Below are 24,519 nucleotides of genomic sequence, written 5' to 3' on the forward strand. Positions count from 1 at the left end.
TCAAGAAACTTTATTTTTGAGCCTTTTGGCAGCTTCTCAGCCATTTTTTTTCTTCGGCGCTAAACTCTTTAGCTCATGAATTTCCTTGCACTGGCATGGTTGGCAACCATCTTGTGGCTTATTCCACTATTGTCTCCCTCACTTTGGGGTCTTCTGTCTCCCTCACTCTGGGGTCTTTTGTTGCCCTCCCTCTGGGGTCTTTTGTTGCCCTCCCTCTGGAGTCTCTTGTTGCCCTCAGTGCTTTATTGGGAGTTGCCCTCTCTCTGGGGTCTCTTGTTGCCCTTGGCACTTTATTGGGAGTGTGCTAGCCTACTCTTGTGCCTGGTGTAACCATTTCCTTATCCAAAATGTGTCTGGCTCTTCTAATTTTCTGTCCATGGCCATTTGTGTTTTCTTGTAGTTACAGCTTTAAATATCATTGTGCCTTTAAGACTGCGAGTGGAGTAACCATTTTTTTCACTGCAGGCTGTCTGCAGCTGTCAGCTTTCTTGGTCTGTGATTTTCCTGCACTTTTTTGGGATTCCTGCAATCGTGGGCCTCTTTTTTTTTAAAACTTTTTAAAAACTCCAAAACAGCAGCACCTCTTTTCTGGACAATTACTTCTGTTGTTTCTTTTACCTCTGCAGGTCCTTTTGATGTTGGACGTCCCACGCTTTGGGAGTTTTGGCAGCCTTGCCTTTCAATCGCAGCCATTTATTGTTTAAACCTAAAGCTGCAGTAGTGCTTTCTGTGTTTTCTGCTTGGCTTGAAGGGGATTTTTTTGAACTTTTTATTATACTCTGCAGGTTTCTTTATTTTAAACTCTGTAGGTTCTTTTTTTTAAACTTCAGGTTGGCCACCTTGTGTTATATAGTGCTGGCTGGCATGGCAGCTTTCCTTCAGCTGCCTAATGGATATGGTGAGCTGCCACCTATTCTATAATGTAAGTACAGCTTCTTTTTGATAACTTTTGCTCACCATCTCATGAATAAACCAGGTTCTTTGACTCTGCATCACTCAGGGTCTTGCAATTTTTTGTACATTGCACACCCATTTTTGTGATCTGAGCAGGTGTCTTCACTATGCATCACTTGGGGTGGCACCACTCACTCTGGTGGATTCCTCAACTTCTAAGTCTATAGTGAAGCTTCCTCAAGGTTTCTTCTGAGGTGCACATCTCTCTAGTTTGGCTTCAGCTGCTTTTAGTTTTTCATACCTTGGGATACTGTTCTGGGTTCATTATTTAAAATATCACCTTTCATAGCACCGCTGATGTGATATCTTTTAGGAGCTCCCACTGCTGCTAACCATGTTGTGTTAAGGTGTGGTGTCTCAGTGATGAGAGGATCTTGAGACTTGTGTGTTTAAACACAAACCCTTTATTGGTAGTCTTTAACTATTTACAGATCACAGGTTACTTTCATGCAGAGTGCTGTTGCCATGCAGGTAGGCTGCTTCTGGGGTGTTCTCCCTAAACTGTTCTCTCAGTCAATAACCATGCACCATGGGCAGTGCTATTCTCTGGCCCCACATTAACCCTTGCTCTGCTGAGCACCTTTACATTACAATAGCATGCAGGCACACAACACAATACAACAAATGGTGACCACGAAACTATAATCGATTGTTGTAAAAACCCATCTGATTCACTAATGTCCTTTGGGGAAGGAAATATTCCATCCTTACCTGGTCTGGCCTACCAGATTCTGTGGTTGACTCTTCACTGCCCCCTGAAATGGCCTTGAAAGCCACTCAGTTCAAGGACAATTAGGGATGGGCAACAAATGCTGGCCTTGCCATTGACACCCACGTCCCAAGAACAAATAAAGAAAAAAAATGATTTGTGGGTTTATAATGGAAAAATTAAAATAGAAGTGTTAAACAGGAAATGCATGCAGATGCAATATTTGTAATGTATAGGTATTGTTCAAATTAAATTTACTGGAATGTTTTCATATATTATGGATTCAATTATGTTTAATGATAATCAATACTCTTTGATCTTCCATGGGCATTACTCAGGGCTAGTCAAGATCAAGTTCAGTCTTGTTAAAGTGTGATTAGAGGGCAGGGCATAAAGATGTAAGATTTTTGATAATAGCTAGATACAAAATGTGCATATGTTCAGTTCCCATGTTAAAGTCATATTTTATCCTAATTTTTATATAATACTTTGACCTATTAGCATTATTTACAATTAAATAGCAAAACTGATGCCAATTTGAGAAGCAGAGAAGTAGATTTTGTTATAACATAACACTGCTCTTCTACAGCTAAGGAAATATGACACAAAAGCAAAATACTGCAGATGCTGGAAATCTGAACTAAAACAGAAAATTCTGGAAATACTCAACTGGTCTAAACGTTAACTTTGTTTCTCTCCACAAATGCTGCCTGATCTACTGAGTATTTCCAGCATTTTCTGTTTTGTACAAACAAAATGGGAGATGCAAAACCAAGGTGCTACACACCACCGCAAAGGGAGAATATAATTATAGGATGATGGACTATAATAGGCAATTTTCATTTTAATAAGATGTAGGAATTTATTATGAGAAATACTGACACAAAAGTCTGACAAAAACTTGACTACAATAGGTGACAAGATATTGCAGATAGAAATTGAATACAGTCCATTATTGACTTTCAGGCAATTAACTTGATCTTCGCTCTCTATGGCCAATATCACAGAAGACTGACTAGTATTAAATTACTTACAGATTTATTTAATACTTACTTTGATTCTTTCATTCAGAGCTGCAATGCCTTTACTTTTTGCTTCATTCACATAGTCTATCACTTCTAGCATTTCTTTTGTACTCTCAGGAATGTTCAATGCTTTATCCACAATATATTCAAACTCATGACAAATTCTACAAAAAATAAAATCACAAGTTATATTTTTATGGTTAATAGGTTTTAACTTTGATAAAATTTTGTGATAGTTATTGGGAAAATATCTCGCAGGAAGATTTAAATGCACACTTAGAAAATGTCATGATATTTAATGCCTCATTATATATAATGGCAATCAGAAACAGAATAGAGCTCTGAGGTCCAGCATATTGTAGTCTTCCCACAAATCCAGGGTGTTATTAACTTTATTCAGCTCATTCTGGGTGCTCTTTCAGATAAGCCCACTGCTTTCACAAATCCCAAAGGATCTACTGTACAACTGGTTTATGACCATCAGCAGTGCATCATGTAGATGCGTGGCCACTTACTTCGCAGTTGGTGTGATGCATTTATATTGCAGCAATCCTCCATTTCCCACTCTTTGGGTGGAATTTTCCCAGATTTGCACTAAGCGCGGTAGCAGGCGGGTAAAAAGACGTTTTACCCGCCGGCCGTGATGGCGGGTTTTCATGCCATATCGTCCTGAACCTGCTTCATTATTTATGGGCTCCCGTGAAACACGCCGTTTCCATGGCAGGCAGGCTGTCATTCGCCTACCCGCCATCACCCCGCTAGGCTGCATCACGCCAGGCGTCATGTTTAAAGTCCAGCCACAAGCACACATCTCAGTGCTTCCATCTCACCACCGCAGCATGGAAGCCATTGGTTGGAAGACATGGCCCTGAAACTGAAGAAGTCGACAGCCCCCAGGTTCAGCAATGTGTCCCTCGAGCACCTTTTGGATGCCGTGGAAGCCCGTCAAGATGTTCTCTACTCTCACTCTAGCCACAGGATGGGCAGCAACAGCACTATCCCAGCTTGGGAGGTGGTGGCAGCAGTGGTCAGTGCCAATGCCCTGCAAAAAGGGACAGCCACCCAGTGCCGCAAGAGATGAATGATCTCCTCTGTTCCGCCAGGGTAAGTCACTCATCTCATCACTCAAATCACAGACACTCAAACCCATCACACATCCACAGGGCCTGCACTCACTGCCAGTTCAAGGGTCATCACCATTCACATTCTCACACTCACTGTCATTGTCCTCATCCCATCCATGGGTCCACTCAACACCCACACAGGCCAGGCGTGCTTGTCATCTGGCAGGCATCCTGCTTACACTTTCTCCATCTCTATCCATGCAGGACAAGCTGGCACACGAGAGAGGTCGCAGACCAGTGGTGGAATGTGCAAAATCAAGGTCCTCACGGACTTTGAAAACAGAGATATCCAACTGGCCGGCAAAGATCTGGGTCGATCTTGTGCTGACAGTGAGGTCGGTGCTGCTCTACCAAGCGAGGATCCAGAAGTGCAACATCCATCAGACAACCATGCCATGAGTGATGTGCACTGCCATGTACTAATTATCTCTCCTTGATTTCGCAGGCACATCTGCCAAACAGCCAACAGAGTCCATGACCCAGGGTCTCCAATCAAGCCCCGATGAAACGTCTGAAGAGGAATCTGGAGGCACCCTCCCTGAAGTCCCATCACAGTGCTCACCCTCACCCTCCACCAGTGCAGAGACACACATCTCGGTGGGACCTAGCTTTAGAGTAGCCCCAGGGGCACAATCTGGTGAGCACATCACACTGTCTGGTCCACTACAAGTGGCGGTAGGGACTTCCCAGGTGTCCGGCACTTGGAGGACTGCTAGAGGCCAGAACGTTGCTGAGTCTGAGGCTGAATCAGGTGACGAGCCTCTAGACTCGGTCATATCTCAGTTGTTGGAGCTGCAAAGGCTTGGGAATATCAGGAAGTGATGTCCGCTGCACTCCTCAGGTTGCAAGGCACAATGGAGGAATCTGTCCGCCTTCACTCTGAGGTGATAGCGCTGGCATGCCAATACCCCGAGGTCAACACTGGTAGGATGGCGGCCAACATGGAGACCTTGGTCCAGGACTTTGCTCCTGCACTACTGCGCAGGCTCAACTCCATCACTGATGCCATAGTTGACCTCCAATAGTATGTATGCGAGAGGGGTGCTGGGCAGCTCAGTGTCACTCCAGTGACCCCTGCTCCTCAAGGAGTCAGCCTGGGACCCCCGGGCACCCATAGGGAGGAGGATCCGCAGATGCACACTCCAGGCCCATCAATCCCGGTGACTCTGAGTGTGTCCGGTCCTTCCTACTCCCCTCTTACTGTGGCCTCAGCAGCTTTAGCTCCACAGGCCGAGGAGGGTGCCACTGCCACACAGCAAGACCCTGAAAGCAGACCAGGACCCTCCAAGACTTGGCCCAGAGAACGCCTGCCAAAGTCATCACAGAGAGGGCGTCACAGTCAGCAGGCTGCCTCCACCTCCCCTGTGGATGACAGGGTTAGGATAGTTAAGGAGAACAGTCTTGGCATGGGTGTTAATCACTTGTACATACTGTCCACTATTGTCAATAAACTCCCAAGAATGTCTCCCTGCCTATGGCTCCTTGTTCTGATAAGCAGTGGTCTTGTCACTCAGATGTGAAACCTTTCTGCACAAGATAAAGGCAAGTATCTTAGTCCAGGACCTCATCCCTGTGCTCTGTGCAGCCTTCAGACCAAAGTGATGGTCCGGCCTCACAATCCCTGGAGACATTACTGATGCCTGTACATCAGTGGTGCTTTCTATTGCGGCCAGAATGTAGCGGGCAGGCATCACAGAGTTGTCTCATTCTTTCGGTGTGCTCTCAGCCCCTTTATGGAGGGGCTGGCCCCCATCTCTTTAGCATCTGTGGCCAGCGATGCTGTGCTCCAGCTCCTGAAGGGCTCAGGTGCTGAAGTCGGACAAAGCATCAGAACTTCTATAGTTTCATGGCTGCATCTTTATGATATGACCCTGATCATGGAGCACCCACGGGCTGCCCTCGGCCAGACAGGAGTCAGACATTTTCAGAGGCTGTGTGAAGATTTATGGAGTGTCCTCAATGCATGTCGTCATCATCCACCTGCAATCAAGCAACTATCAGGGCCTCCACCATGTTTCCCTGACAAGAGCATTCTCACAGAGGGTATTCACGCTGCCAAAAGCCAAACTGGAGTCAAACGTTCACAAATGCGATGCGAGGAATTATGGGGTCACCTTACTGCATGTCGTCATCATCCTCCTCAAATCTAGCAGCTATGAGGGCCTCCTGAACACGTCTGCCTCATCTAGCCAGTGCGAGGGCCTCATCCCCGTCATTGTCGCCTCCGAGGACCTCCTCACCCTTATCCCCGTCTGCGTCCTCATTGGAGATGATGTGTAGCTCCCTCAACTCCTCCTCAGTTATCTCGTCTCCCCATTGGAGCGACAGGTTAAAAAGGGTGCAGCAGATGACGACGATGCACGGACTGTGTTGCAGGGCTCCACCAGACCGGTCCAGGCACCGGAACCTCATCTTCAGCATCCCGATGGTCTGCTCCACCAAGTTGCGAGCTGCAGCATGAACCTCATTATACCTTCACTCTGCTGCAGTCTGAGCCTGCTGCATGGGTGTCATCAGCCACAGCTTCTGCAGGTAGCCCTCATCCCTGAGGGGCCATCCCTGCCAGGGATCTGTGACCGACTGAGGATGCAGGCATCATGCACACTCCCTGGAACCCCCACCACCAGTCGCCTCAAGAGGCGATGCTGCCCTTAACCACCACTCCCACCCACCAACAGCTGTCTCAATGGCAAGGCTGCATTTGCCTCCCCTCACAAGTTACCTCAATGGCAAGGCTGCACTTGCCCACCTCACAAGTTGCATCAATGGCAAGGCTGCATTTTCCCCCCTCTCCCCCTCACCCTCAAAAGTCACCTCAGAGGTAGGGCTGCACTTGCCCCCTGCTCCCCCTCATGCTCACAAGTCGCCTTAGAGGCAGGGCTGCACATGCCCCCTGATTCCATTCCCTCCCGCCATCAGTCGGGCAGGGTGGCACTTAACCGCAGCCCCCTGGCGCCCCTGAAGCCTGCAAAGCAACGGCAATCTTGGCAAGCTCTGCAGAACTTTGCTGTGCACTCACCTCCAGTTCACCCAAAGTACAGGCCGCCAAGTGCATGTCACCTCTGTGCTGTTGCGAAACACGTTAGTGTGCTTTCCCATCGATGTGCACCGACAATCCAGTAGGGGTGCAAGAGCCTGGCAGGATGACCTGATAATGATATACTGATGTATTACAATGAGGTTCCCAACAACTGATGGCGGGAAACGCAACCTGCCGTCGGCAGGCTGAACGGATAATTGTGACCGGCCTTCCCGCTGTTGTGAAATTGATCGCGCCATATTGTCCGCTCACACCACCTATCACACCCGCCGTCAGCGGGCACGGAAAATTCCGCCCTTTGTCATTGCTATGTCTCTGGCACCTCCCAGGATTCCATGCTTGGCAGCCAAACTGAGCTATAATCAGATCCATGGGTTAATTAGCGCCCTCGCTGAGCAGAACTCTGGAGTCCTCAAGTGAATGCTCCCCTGCCTGAACAAATCTGGTGGATTCCTCCAAAACATGCCAGAAATAATGTCCAGTATGAGATTGGTTTGCTGCATAACTTTGCTTTGCATCCAGAGCAACCAATGGAGCCAGTGTTAAATCAAGTACCTTCAACATAATGAGGGAGACAACATGAATAGCATTTAGGATGTTGAACAAGTGGGAGGGCTTCAATACCTGCTGCAGTTGTTTCTTCAGCAGAAGCACATTAAAAAGAGTGCTTCAGCAAAACAATTCCTGCTTTCCTGCATTAATAATCGTATTCAACATCTGTCACATCCGTTCAAATTCCAACAAATTACATTGGCCCAAAGTACAACATTGATATTTGTCTTCTGACATTTGAAGATCACTAGTTACTACGAAAGCGTTCTTCACACAAAGATTTCAAAAAGATTGATCATTTTACGAGTTTGCACAAATGCTTTTATACAATCTTAAGTTACCTGTTATCTACCCTAATGCTGATGTATTCCTCTCTTGGCTTGCACTTTGGAGGTGAAAGGCTGCGGTGGCTCAGATAAGGACTATTGCTCATTAGTTAGTGGGGTCTCAAAGCTCAAGCCTGAGATGGCTTAGTTGCAGACTGCAACGGCTCGTCAGCTGCTGGATCAGTCTGGCTCTGGTGCCACTGCGGGCATTGATCATGCAGGCATTTTGTCATCCTGAGAGAGAGCAACTTGCTCTAATGCCATTTTATGATTTCCCCTGCTATCAAACTGCAGATCATCGCTGTGACCCAATTTATATATGTTTACGTGGGCAGAATATATATTGAACGTGGACACAGGAAATTTTAATGGAAACATGGCACAAAAATGTGAAAACAAGAATTCTAGTGGTGCAGGCAAGAAGTACATGCAGATGGAAGGTTTTTAATATTTTATAGATTTGTAGCTTTTCCTTTCTCATCTTGGATTCCATCTCTTGCCATACAAACATTCGGGGAGAATTTTATAGCAGGCAACCTATTTCCAGGATTCTGCCAATGTCCTTCTGAACCCATTGTTAGATGTGTAAAATGGTCTAGTTATCATTCTCTTTTCAACTTCCTGTCTTTGTTGAAGAATGCATCTATTCTCCATTGCAATGCAGATGTCAGTACGATCATGGGAATGACTTAATGGCTTGGCTTTGCATCCCCTAATTGTACCATTAAAGTTCCCAAGGATTCATCCTTGGCCTCTCCTTTTTCTACATACTTCCTATTGGAAACATCATCTTCAGACATGAGGCTGTCTCCACATGCAAACTGACAATGCCCAGTTCTAGCTCTCCAACACTTATCAACACCCTCTCCCTGGGACACCAGTCTGCTTGCCATCAGATTTAGATGAGCTGCAATTTCCTCCATTGGGAAAACTGAAGCCATTGTCTATGATCCTACCACAAACTGCATATCTTCTATAATGTTTTCACACCCCCTTCCTAGCCACTGTCTCACCCCAAGTTGAGCTTCTGGAAAGGAAAGCAACCTCTTCATAAAAAAGATCATCTACTTCCATCTTTATGAGAAAGTATACCTCTACCTCTACTTTAGCCCATCTGCTGCTGAAACCCTCAGTGATGGCTTTGTCATCTCCATATTTCATTCCCATGTTGTTCTGGCCAACATTCCATCATCGACCTTCTGTAAACTTCAGCTCATCAAAATTCTGCCCCCATACGGTATCCTACACCAAATCCTACTGGTTCATCAGCCCTGTACTTGCTAATCTAGATTTGCTGCTGGTTTTCCAAAATTTAAAGTCTCATCCTTACATATAAATCCCACCATTGTCTTGCTTTTCCCTATATCTAGCTTCCTCCATCACTAAAATCCCACCCCAGAATTCTCTTTTCTTTGATCTCTGACTGTGCGCATTCTCTCCCCAACCATCCTTCGCCTCTCCACCTTTACCCACGTAGACCCAACACTCTGATTTATTTCACCTCCTTAGTATCCAACTCTTTGATCAGGCTTTTAGTCACCACTTGTAATTTCTTCTTTGGCTGTTGATCCACATTGAGGACATTTTCTATGTTAAAGATACATTCTTGTCAAATGTGCTGCACACTATATTGTTAGCAAATATGGGTTAGGGTATAGGAAAGACTTATAGGATGTAAAAAAATGTCTTTCAGCATTAATAAAACAAGAATTAAAATTAATAATGTTATTTCAACCATCAATATCCATTTGTAACACTGACTTACGCTTCATTTTCTTCTCTGTGTTTTGCAACCAGTCCATCCAGCAGTATATCCGCAAAGCTCTTCGCTTTTTCTGACAGCCCATGTTTTATGTCTTCACAATCTAATCGCACCATATGAAAGTGGGCAACTTTTATTAAACTCATGATCTCCACTGACAAGTGACGAAATTGTTCTATAAACTTAACAGAAATTACTGAATTATTGAGACGTAAAAATTGGTCTTTGGCTGGTTAGGAATATGCTGCATACATGTTAGTATTACATTATACGGTTTACTGTTACTTTTATTCTCATCTACTAATTTCTCTCTCTTGTTCTTCCTCTCCTAATCTTTTTACTTTCCTCTTTTCCTGAAGTCAAGCAGTCCTGCAGATGCAGCACTTTGACACCTCTACCAAGTTGCTATTCTTCATGTGTGAGCCCAGGGAGTGAAAGCTGGTTCTTTGATTGTAAAGAGTATCACAGCAGAACTCAACCCCATCCTCACCCAACAGTCATGTATAATTTCAGACAAAAAGCATGAATACCGAGCAAGTGCAAGAACCAGAAGTTACATTTTTCTCTTTATCTCAGGGGCGCAGAGGCCAAACTTGGAAGCTCCACCATTTCTTTAGCTGAAAACTAGCAGCACAAACTAGGGATCAAATCTGATACATTTCTGATCTGTATAACTTAGTACTGCATTTGTTATTCATTGAACCAAGGGAGACCTCAAGCTTCAGCTTATTGTCGCTTTAAATCCACCAAGTGAATTGTAATATTGCTGTAAGTCTCAATCTGTAACAGCATATTCTTCCATAGATCAGAACTGCTTTTGAAATGAATTAGCATGCCACATTTCAGAATTTTTAGCCATTTGGCCATGGAAGAGATGGGGTAAGAATTCTCTCTTCCAAGACTAAATCCCACGGCGGGGGTGAAATGGGGAGTGTTTCCCACGACGAGTGCTGCCGGGAATTTGCACGGTATCATGCGATCCAGGCCTCATTAATTATGCAGTCAAGGGTTTCCTAACATTGCACGGCGGAGTGGGCTGGATGGCGCATGCCCCGCTGTCATATCCAGGCACCATATTTAAAAGGTGCCTGGGCAGCAACTTACTAATCAAGCCAACTGAGATGGCAAGAAGGGGACAGTGATCTCCGGCGCCGAAATTTAATGACTCACCCCTGGGCGTCCTCCTCGACCAAGTGGAGGCCAGGAGGGACGTCCTGTACCCAGCTGATGGGAGGAGGAAGCCAAGCATTGGGAGACCAAGCCTGCATGGGAGCAGGTCGCCACCAAAGTCAGTGCCCAGTACCTCCATCACAGGTCAGCCCTCCAATGCTGGAAAAGGATGAACGACCTTATCTGCGCCACCAGGGTAAGTGAATCCTCAGCTGCTCACACTAATCACAATGAATGGTACAGGAGACACAGGCCTCAGCGGCAACATCATAAAGGTCATGCCTCATAGCCCTACTGCAGTCCATCCACTCTGCAGGTGGAAAGGCCACTGTGCTTCCCTCACCGTTCCACACAAAGAGCTCACATGCAATCTAGAAATGGGGGTTGTGGGGGGGAAAAGGGGTTCAGGCATTGAGGGCACCAGCAAGCTCCGCAAATAACATGCCTCTCTGAGCCTTATTCTTGTATGTGGATGGTGCTGGCCCAGAATCTTTCTGGTCAACCTGCATTGTCAAGCCACACAATCCAGTGGGTTATCTCTAAAACTGAGAAAGATATGTGAAGCTGCCATGTACAAATGGATGTTAAATACAATTCCTCTCACCCCCATCTTTTTTGTTCTCTTTGAGCAGGAGAAGTTAGCCCATAATTGCCAAGAGAGGGAGAAGACGGGAGAGGGTCAGCCACATCTGAAGGAAGTAACAAGGTTCGAGGGACTGGCAAACCAGCTGGCAGGGGTGGAGCGAGATCAGACCATTGGAGATGGAAAGACTGGCTTTCGGCCTCCATCCAGTAAGGATCCATGCATGTCATAGAAACTTCAGAGCCAAGGGTGCCTCCATGTTGGAGGCAGCTCATGCTGTCACTCACTCTCTCCTCACACTTACAGGTGCCACCAAGAAGAGGACAAGAGCCGAGCCGCAGGAAGCCCTGTCCAGTTGCAACACAAGCCCAAGCCTGGAGAGGGGCGAGGACATCAAGAGGAGCAAAGTGCAACTGTAGAGGCATCACATCAAACACCTGCACCCTTCACCAGCCCAGAGATACACACCGTAGTGAGTAATAACTCTAGTGTAGGAAGGGTCTCACACTCTGGTGGTCACCACACGGATACGTGTCCACAGCAGGAGAAGGCAGGGTCAGCCGAGCTCACTGGCACTTGAAGGTGTGCTGGGGAAGAGACATCTGAGGGGTCCGTGTTCAATGACAGGCCCCTGGAATCGGCCTTCCAAATTATGCTGGAGAGTCAGCAGGAGGCAGGGAACATCAGGCAGAGGTGTCAGAGGACTTCAACAGGATGGCACACAAGGTGGAGAAGGCCATCCACCTGCAAGTGAATGAAATGATGTCGACATGTGCATGCATTGAGGTCTCCATGGGGAGGATGGTGGACCCATGGAGATCTTAGTCCAGCAGATTCTGCCAGAGATGCGTGCAAACCTGCACTCCAGTGCATTAGCCATGAGGGGGCTTCTTGCAGTGGCTATGTGAGAGGGGAATGGGGCACCTCTACTTCCAGGTGTCTATTCCACTAAAGGAGTCAGACAGGGGCCTTCAGGCACCCAAAGGGAGGAGCAGCAGCAGCTGGACACCCTTGGGACATCCACTCAGGATTCTCAGGAGTTGTCCAGCCCTTCCGAATCCCCATTGCATGCAACCCTTTCAACCTCGTCTTTGTCACCACAGAGAGAGCAGCTGGTCCACAGCAGGCCAACCAAAGTAAGCTGGGGCCCTCCCGGCCTTGGGTCTCCAGAGGACAGCCGCCAAGGTCGTACAAGGCAACAGGGCCAAATTGTCAGCAGGCTGCCTCCACCTTGCTGCAAATGTTGGGGGAGCACTTAGAAGTGGAAGGGAGAGAAAAATTAAGAAATAGGAAATAACAATTGGTTGCATGGGAGCACTATTGAATGTCACAGTTATCAAACTTTTGTAAATATACTCACTTGCACTCTAATCACATCTAACGTGTTGTTTCAGCTATAGACCTTATGCCTCAGCAGACTTGCTCCCCCCCACCCTCCCCCACCAACAACATGCCCGTGCCACCCAACAGTACCTCCTGCAGCCTTCCACCTGTAGCTGGATGGTCCGATCCCTGGGCGAGGTCTCTGGATGAAGATCCGAACACTGGGAGAAGGTGCTGCGCCAAGAACAACCACCTTGTGGATGCTGCCAGGTGAATATCCACGTGATTGATGCTCCACCCACCCATGCGGTGCACGTGGTATTCCACAGTCTGGTCGCTGGAAGCCTCTATCTTGTTATGCATCTTCGTGAGCTGCCCAAGACCTTCTTAAGGTAAGTTCCGGCTTTTACGCGCCACATTGGTCCAGACTTGTTCTGCTCTGATTTCCCACTGCCGTTGTGGATGATCAGGCATGGGCGACACGGGTGGGGGTGGGATTCTGGTCGGGCCTTCATCTCCATCCCATTAACAGGATGCAAATTGGTTTCACATTGGCCTCTGCCAGGAATCGCAACCCAATTGGTAGTAGATATCCTGCTGGCATTTTATGCTGGCGTGAAACTGATTTTTGGAATTCTCGCCCCTTGCCTGCCATTAAATTCGCTACGGGGTCGGGGGGAGCATGAGCGAATTCCGCCCATGGGTTTAATTTCTATTCAAACATTACTTTTGAGCAAGGGATTAAAATTCCTCCAGCAGCCACAGGATGGGGAGCAAGGAATGTGTATTAAATTTAGATAGACAAATCTAAGTGGAATGTTACTACTCACTTAACGCTTCAAACTGGGACAGCTAGCATCAGTTGATTTATCCCAGACTCATTATGGCAAGATGCTGTTATCCATTTGAAAACAGAAACAAACAGTCTCTAGCAGACACCTAATGGCATAGCAGCCAATTTAGCAGGTAGAGTTGCTGCCCAACAGACAACTCAGAAATCACTACTGGTTTCCTGTTCAATGAGGAAGAGAAGGCAAGAATCAATTATATGGACTCTGTTTAGTGCATGATCTAGTAAAGGAAGTGAGATTTACCAGAACTGTTACTCAGCAAGATTGCTTCCTGTCCGCAAGATAAAGCAACTTAACAATTCACATCTGACCTTGTCTGACTAAAATGTTAATTAGTCCACCATTCAGATCAGAAGATCACATGAGAAAGTATGATATGCCATTCATATCACAAGGGGATTTTGTTGTCATATCCTCCGGTCGTGCTATTGTCTAGATAGATTTGTGCAATAAAGGTAAACTGCTGATCATCGGGATGCAAAATCTGCTTCCAGGAGTGACCAGAGATAATTGCTCAGATTTTCTGCTGGCAGCAAAACAATGGCACTCGCCACTGACCTCAAAGAAAACTGCCCACAAAGATTTAGTAACCTCTGTGGCATGGTTTTTCTTTTTCTGAAAGGGCAGTTTAAATCTGGCTCCAAGTCAAAGCGATGCATTGGTGTGCAGCAGCAGCGATGTTAGCAAGTAGTTAACAGCCAATTACATTGAAGAATTCACACACAGCAAACCAAGAAGTTAAAAGTGCTTAATATTCACACTTAATTTAAATTTTCAGATAGTGGAATGAAAAATGATGATTGGATTAAGTTAGAACTCAAAAAAACAAACTTAAAAAAAATACATTTATTATTTTTAAAATGTGGAGTTTTTGTATCCTCACGGTGAAATTTAACATGTTACAAATATAAAATTAATTTCCTAGGACGGATGATGGTATTTAGCAGTCCATGATAGTGTCATTAAAAACCCAGTGTCAAGTTATTCAACAAGATGCAACTTTTTCAAATGTTGTTATATTGAGATTAACAACTCTAACAGACCAACATAAGAAGTGAAGTTGATTACCATTGATTGTGGTCTGAAGCTGATTCCACTGTGCACTCTCTGGAGCAGCATGGAATCACTGGCAGCAACTTGTGGATTTTCACATTATTCTCTGCATGTGTGAACTCCAGAAGTTGCTATCAGTTTCACTGGAGTAATGATGGCGAATGCTGACAGTCTCACCAACACTAGTGCTGCAAAATTTGGACTACTTTGGTCAAGAGGAATATCCAGAACAAATCTAAAATCTGTAACAGAAATAGCCTTCAAAACATTCAATTGAAGTGAATTTTCAGGGTTTCTCTCCCTTAGTTGTAAAAATCCAAGAAATTACAGGCCATTGACAACTGTATTACGTATGTTTAAACTATAGGTAGTTAACAAAGGTGATACAATGAAAGGGAAGCTACCACTTACAATTTAGGCTCTCCCAACATCCTGTCTTGTGCTCATGCAAAACAGTCTGTTTTTAGTAGGTGCCGGTGACCTTATGCATACCATGTCTGAGATAGCAATGGCAGGATGAACAACTACTTCTATATTGTGACATCAGCCATGATAGGTCATGTAGGCTGTCTATTAAATTCTCCTATCTCTCCAAAAGGTGGTAAATACCATTGCATCATCAACCTAGAATATATAAGATTAAACTGATAGATATATTGAAAGATAGACTACTCAGCTGTGGTAATTTGGATACTAACTATTATTATTGTGGAGCCAAGGGAAATAAGAGTGCGCCTCTGGGCCCACAAAAAAATCTGGACTGCTGAGGGTCGGAGAAGCATAGAATCATAGAATGGCTATAGCACAGATGGAGACCATTCAGCCTGTCATGTCCGTGCTGGCCCTCTGAAGGAGCAATTCACCTAGTGCCTACTCCCCTGTCTTTACCTCTATCCCTGCAATTTTTTCCTATTCAAATAATTCCCTTTCAAAAGCTTCAATTGCTCTTTGGGTTCGGAGAGATGAGCTTTAGTCCAGCTTTAAAACAGGGGTCATACAGGCTCTGCTTGCAGCTGCAGCTAGTAAATTAGTTACTGGATTAAACAGGTTTTCAGAAGCTAAATTCAGGCAGCATAAAAGCAAGGCATCTACAATGCTGCTTTTGTCTCCACTGGGATGCTGCTTTGGGTTGCATTACAGTGCTTCAGTTGGAGTTTGGTGAGAGAGGGATGGAGGTGATCCTTTCATTTTCTACCTTTCCTCAGTAAGAAGAGTGGCAGCCTCGGTAAGTAGGGCCTGGTAAGCATTCCTTCTGTCCTTAATACTCCCTAAACTAGACAAAGTAAAAGTAAAGGGAATAATTTAAGAATATGTCATGGCAGGGCAGCTCGGCCAAGTGGAATCTCCTCCTGTGTAATGTGGGAAGTCAGAGAAACTTCAAGCGTCCAGGGCAATCATGTGTACAGGAAGTATCTCCAGCTGCAGCTACTTGAAATCCGTCTTTCGGAGCTGGAGCTGCGCCTGGAGTCACTGTGGAGCATCCGCAAGGATGAGATCTTCGTGGATAGTACGTACAGTGAGGTGGTCACACCACAGGTAAAGAGTGCACAGGCAGAAAGGGGATGGGTGGCCACCAGACAGAGTAAAAGCACCAGGCAGGTAGTGCAAGACTCCCCTGGGTCCATCTCCCTCTCTAAAAGATTTTCCATTTTGAATACTGTTGGGGCAAGATGGCTTCTCAGGGGAATACAGCAAGACCCAAGTCTGTGGCACAATGAGTGGCTCAGCTGCGCAGAGGGGGGAAAAAAGGAGAATGATAGGAGATTCTATCTTAAGGAGAACAGATAGACATTTCTGCAGCCACATATGTGACACCAGGATGGTATGTTGCCTCCCTGGTGCCAGGGTCAAGGATGTCACTGAGAGGTTGCAGGACATTCTGAAGGGTGAGGGTGAACAGCCAGAGGTTGTGGTCCATATCGGTACCAACGACATAGGTAAAAAGAGGGATGAGGCCCTGAAAGCAGAATATAGGGAGCTAGGAAATAAATTAAAAAGCAGGACCTTAAAGGTAGTGATCTCAGGATTACTCCCAGTGCCACATGCTAGCGAGATCAGGAACAGGAGAATAGACCAGATGAATGCATGGCTGGAGAGATGGTGTAGGAGGGAGGGATTTAGATTCCTGAGGCATTGGGACCAATTCTGGGGAAGGTGGGACCTGTACAAGCTGGACAGGTTGCACCTGAGCAGGACAGGGACCAATATCTTCGCAAGGCTATTTGATAGTACTGTGGGGGAGGGTTTAAATTAGATTGGCAGCAGGATGGGAACCCGAGCGGACAGACACAAGGGAAGGAAACAAAGATAGGCATGAGAGACAGAGAAGTAGAAAGCAAAAGTGGAAAGCAAAGGAAACAAGGGATAGCAGCTAATAGGGCCATAGTACAAAAATGATTTGTAAAAATGTTAAAGAGACAAGTCTAAAGGCACTGTATCTGAATGCACAAATATTCGTAATAAAGTAGACAAATTAACAGTGCAAATAGATGTAAATAGATACGATATGATTGTGATTACGGAGACATGGCTGCAGGGTGACCAAGGCTGGGAACTGAATATCCAAGAATACTCAATATTTAGGATGGACAGGCAAAAAGGAAAAAGAGGTGGCATGGCATTGTTAGTTAAGAATGAAATCAGTGCGATAGTGAGAGAGGATATTGGTACAGAAAATCTAGAGGTAGAATCAGTCTGGTTGGAGTGAAGAAGCAACAAAGGGCAGAAAACATTAGTGGAAGTTGTCTATAGGCCTCCAAACAGCAGTGGTAAGGTAGGGAATGGCATTAAACAGGAAATTGGAGATGCATGTAAGAAGGGTGCTAGAGTGATCATGGGTGACTTTAAGCTACATATAGACTGGGCAAACCAAATTAGCAATAATACTGTGGCGAATGAATTCGTGGAGTTTGTACGAGATGGTTTTTGGACCAGTATGTCCGGAACCGACTAGGGAACAGGTTATCCTAGATTTGGTATTGTGCAATGAGAAGGGTTTAATTAATAATCTTGTTGTGCAGGGTCCTTTAGGGAACAGTGACCATAACATGATAGAATTCTTCAATAGGATGGAAAGTGAAGTAGTCCGATCTGAAACTAGGGTCCTAAATCTTAACAAAGGAAACTACAAAGGTATGAGGCATGAGTTGACTAAGGTAGATTGGGAAACTTCATTAAAATGCATGAGGGTGGTTAGACAATGGCTAATATTTAAGGAACAAATGTATGCATTGCAACAGTTATACATGCCTTTCTGGCACAAAAACACAAGAAAAGCAGCCCAACCATTGCTAACAAAAGGAATTAAGGATAGTATTAGATCCAAAGAGGAGTCATATAAAGTTGCTAGAAAAAGTAGCAAGCCTGAGGATTGGGAACAGTTTAGAATTCAGCAAAGGAGGACCAAGAGATTGATGAAGAGGGAAAAATAGAGTATGAGAGTAAACTTGCAAGGGACATAAAAGCAGACTGTAAAAGCTTCTACAAGTATGTAAAAAGAAAAAGATTAGTGAAGACAAATGTAGGGGGGGTCCCTTGCAGTCTGAATGGGAGAATTTATAATAGAAAACAAGGAAATGGCAGAGCAATTAAACAACTATTTTAGTTTTGTTTTCATGGAGGAAGACACAAACAGCTTCCCAGAAATACTTGGGAGCCAAGTGTCTAGTGAGAGGGAGGAATTGAAGGAAAGTAGTAATTTTAAAACAATAGTGCTGGAGAAATTAATGGGACTGAAAGTCGATAAATCCCCTGGGCCTGATAATCTACATTGCAGGATACTAAAGGAGGTGACCATGGAAATAGTAGATGCGTTGGTGGTCATCTTCCAAAGTTCTGTAGATTCTGGAATGGTCCTGGCAGATTGGACGGTGGCAAATGTAACCCCACTATTTAGAAAAAGGAGGGATGGAGGAAGAAAACAGTGAATTATAGATTGGTTAGCCTAATCTCAGTGGCAGGGAAATTGCTAGAGTCTATTGTAGAGGATGTGATAATAGGACACTATTATCAACGGGATTAGACAAAGTTAACATGGATTTGTGAAAGGGAAATCATGTTTGACAAACTTACTGGAGTTTTTTTGAGGATGCAACTAGCAGAATAGATAAGGGAGAACCAGCGGATGTGGTGTATTTAGATTTTCAGAAAGCTCTTGATGAAGTCCCACATAAGAAGTTAATGTGTAAAATTAAAGCACATGGGATTGGAGGGAAATATATTGGCATGGATTGAAGATTGGTTAGCAGACAGGAAACAGAAAGTAGGATTAAATGGGTCTATTTCGGCATGGCAGGCGGTGACTAGTGGGGTACAACAGGGATCAGTGCTTGGGCCCCAGCTATTCACAATGTATATCAGTGATTTGGATGAAGGGACCAAACATAATATTTCCAAGTTTGCTGACAACACGGAACTTGCTGGGAATTTGAGCAGTGAAGAGGTTGTTAAGAGGCTTCTAGGCAATTTAGACAGGTTGAGTGAGTGGGCAAATGCAAGGCAAATGCAGTAGAACATGGATAAGTGTGAAGCTATCTACTTTGGTAGGAAAAACAGAATGGCAGAGTATAATTTAAATGGTGATAGATTGAGAAATGTCGACGTACAAAGGGACCTGGGTGTCCTTTTACACCAGTCACTGAAAGCAAGCATGCAGGTATAGCAAGCAGTTAAGAAGGCAAAGATATGTTGGCTTTTCATTGCAAGAGAAATTGAGTACAGCAGCAAGGATATCTTACTGCAGCTATACAGGGCATTGGTGAGGCCACTCCTGGAGAATTGTGTGCAGTTTTGGTCTCCTTGCTTAAGAAAGGACATACTTGCCATAGAGGGAGTGCAGCGAAGGTTCACCAGACTGATTCCTGGAATGACAGGATTGTCATATGAGAAGAGATTGGGCTGGCCAGGCCTGCATTCACTGGAGTTTAGAAGAATGAGAAGGGATCTCATTGAAACATATAAAATTCTGACAGGCATGGATAGGCTGGATGCAGGGATGATATTTCCTCTGGCTGGGGAGTCTAGAACAAGGGGTCAAAGTCTCAGGTTACGGGGTAGACCATTTAGGGCTGAGATGAGGAGAAATTTCTTCACTCAGAGGGTGGTGAACCTGTGGAATTTTCTACCACAGAAGGCTGTGTAGGCCAAGTTACTGAATATATTTAAGAAGGAAATAGATAGATTTCTGGACTCTAAAGGCATCAAGGGGTATGGGGAGGGTGCAGGAGTATGGCGTTGAGATAGAGGATCAGTCATGATCATATTGAATGGCGGGCAGTCTTGAAGGGCTGAATGACCTTTTCCTGCTCCTATTTTCTATGTTTCTATGACCCTGCTTCCAGCACACTCTCAGGCAGTGCATTCCAGATCCTAACTATTTGCTGCAAGAAAAGAGCGCTTGTGCAAAAAAAAAAATTCATCTTTTTAGCAGGTCTTTATTCCCAATACAACAGGTCACATGTATTGTATGCTGCAACCAGTTCTATCTTAAAATTGCAATCAGGCTCTTATGTACATCAAAGAGCGCCAATTTGTTAATTAAAGGGGTTTATTGCTTGAACTAGGCAGCCAACAGAAGACCTTGTAAAAGTGGCAGCAGGCAGAGAGCATTGGCTTTAACAGGTGTTAAATCTACCAACATCATTTTGAGGAAATTGCTGCTCCATTTATCCTGATTTCAGCAAGTGAAAATTGGCCACAATGTATTAAATTTATGTTAATCCAGGGAAACAGAAAATTCCTCCTCATTAACTACTGCCAGGAACCCTGAAGATAATGAAAATCTAGGCCAGCATGCATTTTGAGATTGGAGTTTGAATTGTTTCTTCAGTTGTTGAAATATAATATTGTTAGGGAATGTCAGATGGTACTGTTATTGATTTCTCTTCATATTAATTTATTTATATTAACTGTATCCAATGATATTTCAATCTCACTAACAAATTATCACTATATTACTAAATTGTAATAATCCTTCAGGGTTTAGCAGCCCGAGATGGTGTATACACAACACAGCATCTTGTAGGTACTTTGTGTTTCAACTTCACAGGGACATAGGTGTGTGAAATTTTTATTTGTATCAAATTTGGAACTGGTGGATGGTTAGATGAAGGTGGCAGGAAAGTATTGAACAGAAATAAACAGCTGCAAGTGGAGACAATTTTGGAAGTCTGCATCTGTCAAACAGATAAACCTGGGCTGATGAAAAGGTAACAACCTCCCAGATGATTAGAAAGCCTATGATAACTCATGAATTTCTGTAATTGTTTCCTGAAGTTCTGATTGGCAGATTACCTTTTTCCTTATAACTTTCCCCCAGGGAGTCTTTGGCTACTTATCAAGCTCTTGAAGGTTCCTTCACTTACTGAGACCAAACTCAAAGTTCCACAGCTCTCAGGAATTCACTTCAATTTCCTCTCAGTGTTCCAGCTATTCCAATAGCTTTTGGCTAAGTGATCCTCTTCCAATAGCTTTTGGCTAAGTGATCCTCCAACATTTCCTCAAAGCCTCAAAACTGTGTGATTCTCAGCTCAAATGTGGGCTTCACTGTACTCTTGCTTAGTGCTTCAACCTCAGAAATATCCTTGAATTCTGACAGCCTTTTTGCTTCTGGTCCACAGCTGCATTTCAGCTCTTAACAGACTCCTGACGGAATCATCCTAGAATTACACTAAGTGTGGTAGCGGGTGTGAAAAATGACGTTTTACCCGCCAGCCGTAATGGCGGGTTTGCACGCCACATTGTCCGCTTCCCACCTAATTAATTATGCAACCACAGGAATCACGCTGTCTCGCTGGCAGGCAGCCTCTGAATCGCCCGCGGTGCCGTTATCTCACTCCGGGTGCCATATCTAAACTGTAGCTGCGCACACAGTTCTCAAAGCTTGCAGCCCGTGATTGCTCCAGTGAAGACATGGCCCTGAAAGCCAAGAAGAGTTCAGTGACCCATCACTGGAAAACTTTTTGGAGGCCTACCGTGATGTCCTCCACCTCTGCTCTGGCCGCAACAGGTCCAGTAATTTCACTACTCCAGCTTGGGAGGCAGTGGCAGGGATGGTCAGTGCCAATGCTGCACAGAAGAGCTTGGCCATCCAGTGAAGAAAGAGGATGAGTGATCAGATTAGAGCCGCCAGGGTAAGGCAACCATCTCATCACTCTAAACTCTCACACTCACACAATCACACATTCACTGTCAGCTCAAGGGACATCACCACTCACTCTCTCACACACACCCTCACATCTCCATCTGGCCTCATCTCTTCTGAAGACTGCCTCCTCAGCCCTCATCATCTTGAGGCCACTTGCACAGATTAGCGTGTGCCCCAAGACACACCTTGGGATACCGCCCCCACTTCCCCAGTACAGCCCTTGTCCGGCAGCCTCTTCCCTTGCCTGAGGCCACTTCTCCCCTTTCCCCAAACAAGCCCTAGCCCTGCAGCCATCGAAAAGCCACCCCCGCCTTAAAGCTGGTCTGGTAATTAGAGGCCTGCCAATGAGCCCCCCTAAAAGTGATATGGTGCTGCTTGCAAAGCCTGGTGCTGATGACCACAAGTGCTGCCTGAAGCAAGGTAGGAAAACAAACCTCGAAGTCCTGAGCAAAGTGCAGCTCGCCAGGTGCACGTCACTTATGTACAATTGTGAAACACATCAGTGTGATTGCCCAGATGATCCAGTGTGGGAGGATGATTCCGGCAAGCAGGGCTTATGACGAGATGCTAAAGTATTGAAGTTAGGTTCCCAACATGCGGCAATGGGAAACATGGCCCGCCACTGACAGGTGGAGCTGACAATCATAAGCTGGTGTCATGACGGCGTAAAACTGATTTTTGGCCTTCTCGCCATATTGTCTGCTCACACCGCCAAACTCACCCACCACCAAAGGGAGCAAAGAATTTGCCCCCTCTCTTTCTCTGCCTGCTGAATTCAAGGCTTACACCCAATAACTTGGGTGCTTTTAGCTGCAACCTCAAAAACCTTCTGGAAAAAAATCCTAAAGACAACTTCCTAAAATTCCAAATATGGCTCCCTAAATCACTCATCTTTATGGCAACAGAGTTAGTTGTAACATAGATTAATTAACTTTTAGCTTCAAAATCAAATCTTTTGACCCAGAGGTTTGCAGAAATAATTCACCTCTCTAACAAAGCCAGGACTATGCAGCTCAGGCACCTTGGTGGGAATTTTTCGCTTGTCGGGCAGGCATGCACCCAACCCAACCGAGCGTAAGATGACACGCGATATTTCAGTCGGCAGGTGCATGCTGGAGTCAGCAGCATGCCTGCCAACAATTAAAAGGCCTATTAAGGCCATTAAAAGGGTAATTGAATGAAATTTTTCGCTGCCCATCCAACCTTACAGTTGGCAGGCAGGTGAAAAGGCCAAGCAGCCTTTGCATTTTTTAGGAAACCTCATCCACAGGCAGGATGAGGTTTCCAACAGCAAATAAAATTAAAATAAAAATTTTAACTTATCATTTATAACATGTCCCTGCTCATGAGGGGACATGTTTTATAGCATTTTTAAAATCTTTATTTTTAATGTTTTAAACGCTTCATCTCCCTGAGGCAGCTCTGTGCCTCAGGGAGCTTTTCCAGTGCTCACCCGCATGCATGTGCGAAATTCACGCTCGCCCTCCTCCTCCTCCAACACAGGCAGCACTGAGCGCTGCAGCTCATGACTCATACAGGGCGGGCCCTAATTGGCCCACCAGCGTGAAATCGCGGTCCGGCCTGATCATGGGCGGCGGTCAGCTTCCCAACCAACCCGGCCCGATGAGGGAGAAATCCGCCCCCTTGTCTCCAGTTTTCTAGTTAAATGAGTCCATCTGCCATTTTATAGCTCTCTCCTTTCTACTTCTGACTTTATAAGTACACAAGGAACCCTTTCAATTGCCATTATTTGACGTGATCTGGCAATTTCTAAAGTCCAGCATTTTAATTAACTTATCCTTACAATTTCAATCTTCCCAAACTAAAAATTACTCTAAAATATTAATATAAATCATGAACTAGGTGATTATGACACACCCTACTGTTCAATTACAGTTTTATGTCAACCTTCAATTCCAGTTTATCTGAGTCAGAATCATTCTTACCCCATTGGAGCTAGCTTTCCTCCAGTTAATTATTCTTACCCGCCCTCCCTTCTCCTCTGCCCGCCCGCCCTCCCTCCCCTCTCCTCTGCCCACCCACCCTCCCTCCCCTCTCTCCTGCAACAGGCAGGGACGTTGACCACTATACTAATGAGGAACTGCCTGCCTTCTCCTTGGGTTCCAGTTCATAGCAGCCAGTATCCAGAAGCCAGATGAATGAAGATTTAGTATGACAAATAACTGGTAACGTTTGCACCATATAAATGACAATGACAATTTCCAATAAGGAAACACTAAAAATCTTCCTCTTGGCTTCATTGGGACCTCTATTACCATGCCCACTGTCAGCATCCTAGGGTACACTATTGACCAGAAGCTTAGCAGGATCACCCATTAGCACTCTGGCTACAGGAACACGGCAAAGGCTGAGTATTCTATGACGTGGCTTACATTCTGAACACTCAAAACCTCACCACCATTTACAAAGCTCAGGTAAAAAGATAAAATATATACTGTCTTCAGGATGATTTACAGCAACTCGCTTCTAGTGAGCTTTATCTGCGAAGACAGTGGCCACGATGAAGAATCTCTTTGTCATGGCAAAAAGTGGAGGTGGTAGCATAGTGGTATTGTCACTAGACTGGTAATCCAGAGACCTAGGATAATGCTTTAGGGACCTGGGTTCGAATCCCACGAAGGCAGATGGTGGAATTTGAATTCAATAAAAATCTGGAATTAAAAGTCTGATAATGACCATGAAACCATTGCTGATTGTTGTTAAAACCCATCTGGTTCACTAATGTCCTTTAGAGAAGGAAATCTGCCATCCTTACCTGGTCTGGCCTACATGTGACTCCAGACCCACAGCAATGTGGCTGACTCTTAAAAATGACCTCTAAACAAGGTCAATTAGGAATGGGCAATAAATGCTGGCCTAGCCAGCGAAGTCCATGTCCCATG

At 45.1% G+C, this 24,519-nt stretch overlaps 1 protein-coding gene across 1 annotated transcript in view; it reads right to left on the reverse strand.

The window, feature by feature from the left end:
• The window catches only part of dnah12 (dynein, axonemal, heavy chain 12), a 349,430-nt gene that overhangs the window by 276,626 nt on the left and 48,285 nt on the right, over window positions 1-24,519 (reverse strand). Inside the window, exons 11-12 of the mRNA XM_078543543.1 lie at window positions 9,496-9,674; window positions 2,717-2,852 (exon numbers count right to left, since the gene is read on the reverse strand). Coding sequence (XP_078399669.1) covers window positions 2,717-2,852; window positions 9,496-9,674 — 315 coding nt within the window. The remainder of the gene's footprint in view (window positions 1-2,716; window positions 2,853-9,495; window positions 9,675-24,519) is intronic.

This window comes from Cetorhinus maximus, chromosome 6, assembly GCF_964194155.1.
Source record: "Cetorhinus maximus chromosome 6, sCetMax3.hap1.1, whole genome shotgun sequence".
Classification (NCBI taxonomy): Eukaryota; Metazoa; Chordata; class Chondrichthyes; order Lamniformes; family Cetorhinidae; genus Cetorhinus; species Cetorhinus maximus.